At 29.5% G+C, this 5,000-nt stretch overlaps 1 protein-coding gene across 1 annotated transcript in view; it reads left to right on the top strand.

The window, feature by feature from the left end:
• LOC122260215 (transmembrane and immunoglobulin domain-containing protein 1) overlaps positions 1-5,000 on the top strand; it is a 75,085-nt gene that overhangs the window by 66,580 nt on the left and 3,505 nt on the right. The window contains exons 7-8 of the mRNA XM_086545695.1: positions 820-949; positions 4,620-4,736. Of these exons, the coding sequence (XP_086401821.1) occupies positions 820-949; positions 4,620-4,736 (247 nt within the window). The remainder of the gene's footprint in view (positions 1-819; positions 950-4,619; positions 4,737-5,000) is intronic.

The following is a 5,000-nucleotide window of genomic DNA, read 5'->3' as shown; positions in this document are numbered from 1 at the left end:
TCCCTCACTTACCTAAATCGTCTTCCTATTCACGCCCTCCCCCCCTTCACCCACTACTCCCACTCTCCCTCCTTCCTCCTCCTCCTTCGTTCTTGCTCTCTATCTTTCTTTCCTTCCTCTTCTTCTCTCTCCCTTCCTCCCATCTCCCTGCCACCCACCTTTCTTCGTTCTTTCCTCCGTTCTCCTTCTTCTCTCCCTCTATCCCTCTCCATCCATTCTGCTCTGTTCCCTTCCTGTCTCCTCATCCTTTCCCCCTCCCATTCCTCCATCTCTCCCTCCCTCCTTCCCTCCTCCCCTCCCATCCATCCTCCCTCCCTCCTTCCCCCTTCCCTTCCATCCTTCCTCCTCCCCCCTCTCTCCTCCATCCTTCCACCTTCCTCCCTCCTCCCCCCTTCCCTTCCTCTTTCCCCCCCGTACTCAACCCCCTCCCATCTTCCCTCCCTCCCCATCCTCCCTCCCTCCCTCCCTCCCTCCTTCTTTCTCCCTCCCTCCCTCTCCATCCTCCCTCCCTCCCTCCCCATCCTCCCTCCCTCCCTCCAACTTTCTCCCTCCCTCCCTCCCCATCCTCCCTCCCTCCCTCTCCATCCTCCCTCCCTCCCTCCCCATCCTCCCTCCCTCCCCATCCTCCCTCCCTCCCCCCCCCTCCCTCCCTCCCTCCCCCCCCTCCCTCCCTCCCCCCCCCCCCCTCCCTCCCTCCCTCCTCCCTCCCTCCCTCCCTCCCTCCCCATCCTCCCTCCCTCCCTCCCCCATCCTCCCTCCCTCCTCCTTTCTCCCTCCCTCCCTCCATCTCTCTCTCAACAAACAATACACAGTTTCCAGATAACGGTGATGAGCACGAAAGGTGAGAGCGAGCTGAGAATTTCCAACGTGGACAAATCTGACTCCGGGAACTACACGTGCCAGCCAGCGAATGCAAGGGCAGCCTCGGTTTCCCTCCATGTTATCACTGGTGAGTTGCGGGAGCGAATGTTTGTGTCGGGTTTGTTTCTGTGTTTGTTTGTGTGAGTGTTTGTGTGTGTGTTTGTTTGTGCGTGTGTTTGTTCGTTTGTTTGTATGTGTGCATGTTTTGTGTGTTTGCGTGTATTTGTGTGTGTTTTTTGTGTTTGGGTGTATGTAAGTGTGTGTTTGTTTGTGTATGTGTATGCTAGTTTATCTCTCTGAAAGAGGAATACCTGTGCGTTTGCATTTATATGTCTGAAAGAAAAGGACTGTGTGTTTATGTATGTATGCATGTGTGTGTGTGTGTGTATGTGTGTTTGTATGTGTGTGTGTGTGTTTGTACATGTGCGTCGGAATATGTGTGTCTCCGTGTAAGTGAGCTCGCACATGGGTATGTACATTTGTTTTAGAGAGTACGAGTCAGAGAGTCTTTGAGCCTTTGAATTCGTGTATATCAAAGAGTTGGCATACGGTATAAACGCATATTTGTGTTTGAAATTCGCTATAAGACTACAAAGTTCAAAAAGGATAACTTCAGCTAATATATTTCATTCTTTAATAAGAGAATTTAAAATGTTTAAATCATATAATAGAGATTATTACTTTTTCTGCATTAATGAAGAACCAACATAATTTTCCATAATGTTCAGAACAATATCGTTGCATAATGTTTGGTATGATATAAATTCCCTAATGTTCACGGAATACCTTTCCATAATGTTCAACGTCATTGTTCCAAAATCTCGAATACAAAAGCGACCCTTGTGTTCTATAGGATACACACACACACACACACACACACACACACACACACACACACACACACACACACACAACATACACAACACACACACACACACAACACACACACAGAACACACACCCCACACACACACACACAACATATATATATTGTATGTATGTATATATACCCCCTATATATATAATATATATATATATATATAGGTATACATATACATACATATATATATATATAGTATATATATATATATATGATATATATATTATATATACAGTATATATATAATATATATATATATATATATATATATATATATATATATATATGTAATACCATAAATATATAATTATATATATATATTATATTTATATATTACATTCATACATAATATATATCTAATATAAATATATATATAAATATATATAGGTATTTGTATATGTTTATAGATATATCAAATATATATAATATATATAATATAGATATATATATATATATATAATATATGTATACATATACAGACAATGCGATAGATACATATTGATATATATTATATAAATATATAGATAATATATGATATAATTAGGTATGGATTATCATATATATATAGATATATAGATAGATAGATTTATATAGATATACATATATATATATATAGAGAAGTAGATATATATAGATATATATTATATATATATATAGATAATACATACCATACATAGAGCACACACACTCTCACACACACACACAACACACACACAATACAACACGAGTTCGATAATGGTCAACAACAATATTAATCCGCAGATATTCAGTAGTGTTTCCATATGCTCAAGAACATCCAACCAAATATATATACATATAAATATCATTATATATATATATATTTCATATATATATTGTATAAAGTATACTATAAGATTTATGGATTTGTTTATAGACTTATAGATATTTGTATATATTATATACAAACTACACACTAACCACACCACACACACCCACACTCACCACTCACACTCAACACACACGCACACAAACATATCATATATTTATTTAGATATATTTATATAGATAGTGTATCTATTTATTTATTATACTATATATATATATTTATATATTTATTTATATATATTTTATATGCATAGTTTATATACATATATTATATTTATATATATATTTTTCTATCTATATTATATATATTATATATATATACATACATAAATACATACAGACATATGTATATATTATAGTCCTTTATAAATATATATTATATATATACATACATACATACATAATAATTTATATTATTTATATTCTATTATATATATAAGATATATATATTTATGTTATAGTTAGATAGGATAGATAGATAGATTGGATAGGATAGCTAGATATGATATGTGTATATGTATATATATGAATATATATATATGTATATATATATATATATATATATTAGTTATTTTTTTGTTTATATATGGCATATATATATTATTATATATTTTTATATATATATATTAAATAATATATTATATGATAAATACATATATAATAGTAAATATATAAATATATCTATATATATATAATATTATATTCTATATGTAATATATCATATATATATTATATATATATATATATATAATTATATATATTATATATATATATATTATATATATATATATATATATATTATATATATATATATATATATATTTCTTTATATACCTTTACAGACACACACAAACACACACACACACTCACTCATCTCTTTTCTCTCACACACACACAAACACCACCACACAACACCACACAACACACACACACATATATATATATTTATATATATATATATAACATATATATATATTTATATATATATATGTCTGGATATCTATATATTAATATATTTATATTTATATATATATATATATCTATATATTTATATATTTATATAATATAGGTATATATTTTTTATTTACTATTATATATATATTTATTTATAGATCATATATATATATATATGTATATTATACATTTATATATCAATATATATATAATATATTATATATAGATTCATAGATATATATACAACACATGTATTATTTATGTTTGTGTGTATGCTATTATATAATTATATATTATATATATACGTATATATATAGATTTATATATTTATATATAGATAATATATATATGTGTTCTATATGGATATATATTTATTTAGATATATATATATATATATTATATATATATATATATATTTATGTTTTTGTATATGTATATATATAAATATTATGTATGGATGTATTATAATATATTTATATATATCTTTATATATATATATATATTATATATACATATAAATACTACTATATTATATATATATATTCTATATATATTATATATATATATTATATATATATATATATGTATATGTATATAGATATATATATTTGTATATATATATATATATTTATATATATTATATATATATTATATGTATATATACATTGTTATATGTATATAGCTGTAGTATACATATATATATATCTTTATTTTATATATATATGTATAATATACTTATGTTATAATGTATATATATGTATCTATATATATATATATATATATATATATATATATATTATACATATATATATATATATATGAATACAGTTGCATATACACCCCACACACACACACACACAAACACACACACACACACACACACATACGATACCTATCACTATATCATATTTCATTATATAATATATTAATTTATATAATGTATATATACATATATATATGTATATATATATACGCATACACACACACCACTGCTAGTAGATGGAATTACAAGAAAAAGCTGAATATTTGATGAGCCAACACTTTCATCACCATATATTGTTTTCTTGATCCTTGTACAGGAAGTATTTCTTTCTGGAAGATTTATTGCTATCAGATCATGCATGGTCATGTGTCAGATCATGTCTCTATATGGCTGTTGTACCTGAACAAAGGTGCAGAGCCGGCAAATAAAAGCTGTATGTAAACTTGATTAAGAGCTGGACCATCGCACACTCGTTAGATGAAAGATAAATTTGTGTAAGTGGTTTTAGAAGTAAGTTTCATTTAAGAATCTGAGCAGCTTCGTCTAAGTAAGTGGTCGGTGTATATTGAGACATTTTCCTTTGATTATTAGTCGATAGGATTCAGTAGCTACAAATGCACTTTGGAAGAAAGATAATTGTATACTTATGTCCGATTTGTATGAGGAAAACAATATATTTTCAAATAAGAACACTGAG

This window comes from Penaeus japonicus, unplaced genomic scaffold (genome assembly GCF_977035675.1).
Source record: "Penaeus japonicus unplaced genomic scaffold, GWHDUDI00000001_assembly GWHDUDI00000002, whole genome shotgun sequence".
In the NCBI taxonomy this organism is placed as follows: Eukaryota; Metazoa; Arthropoda; class Malacostraca; order Decapoda; family Penaeidae; genus Penaeus; species Penaeus japonicus.
This window is presented reverse-complemented; position numbering and strand designations above follow the sequence as displayed.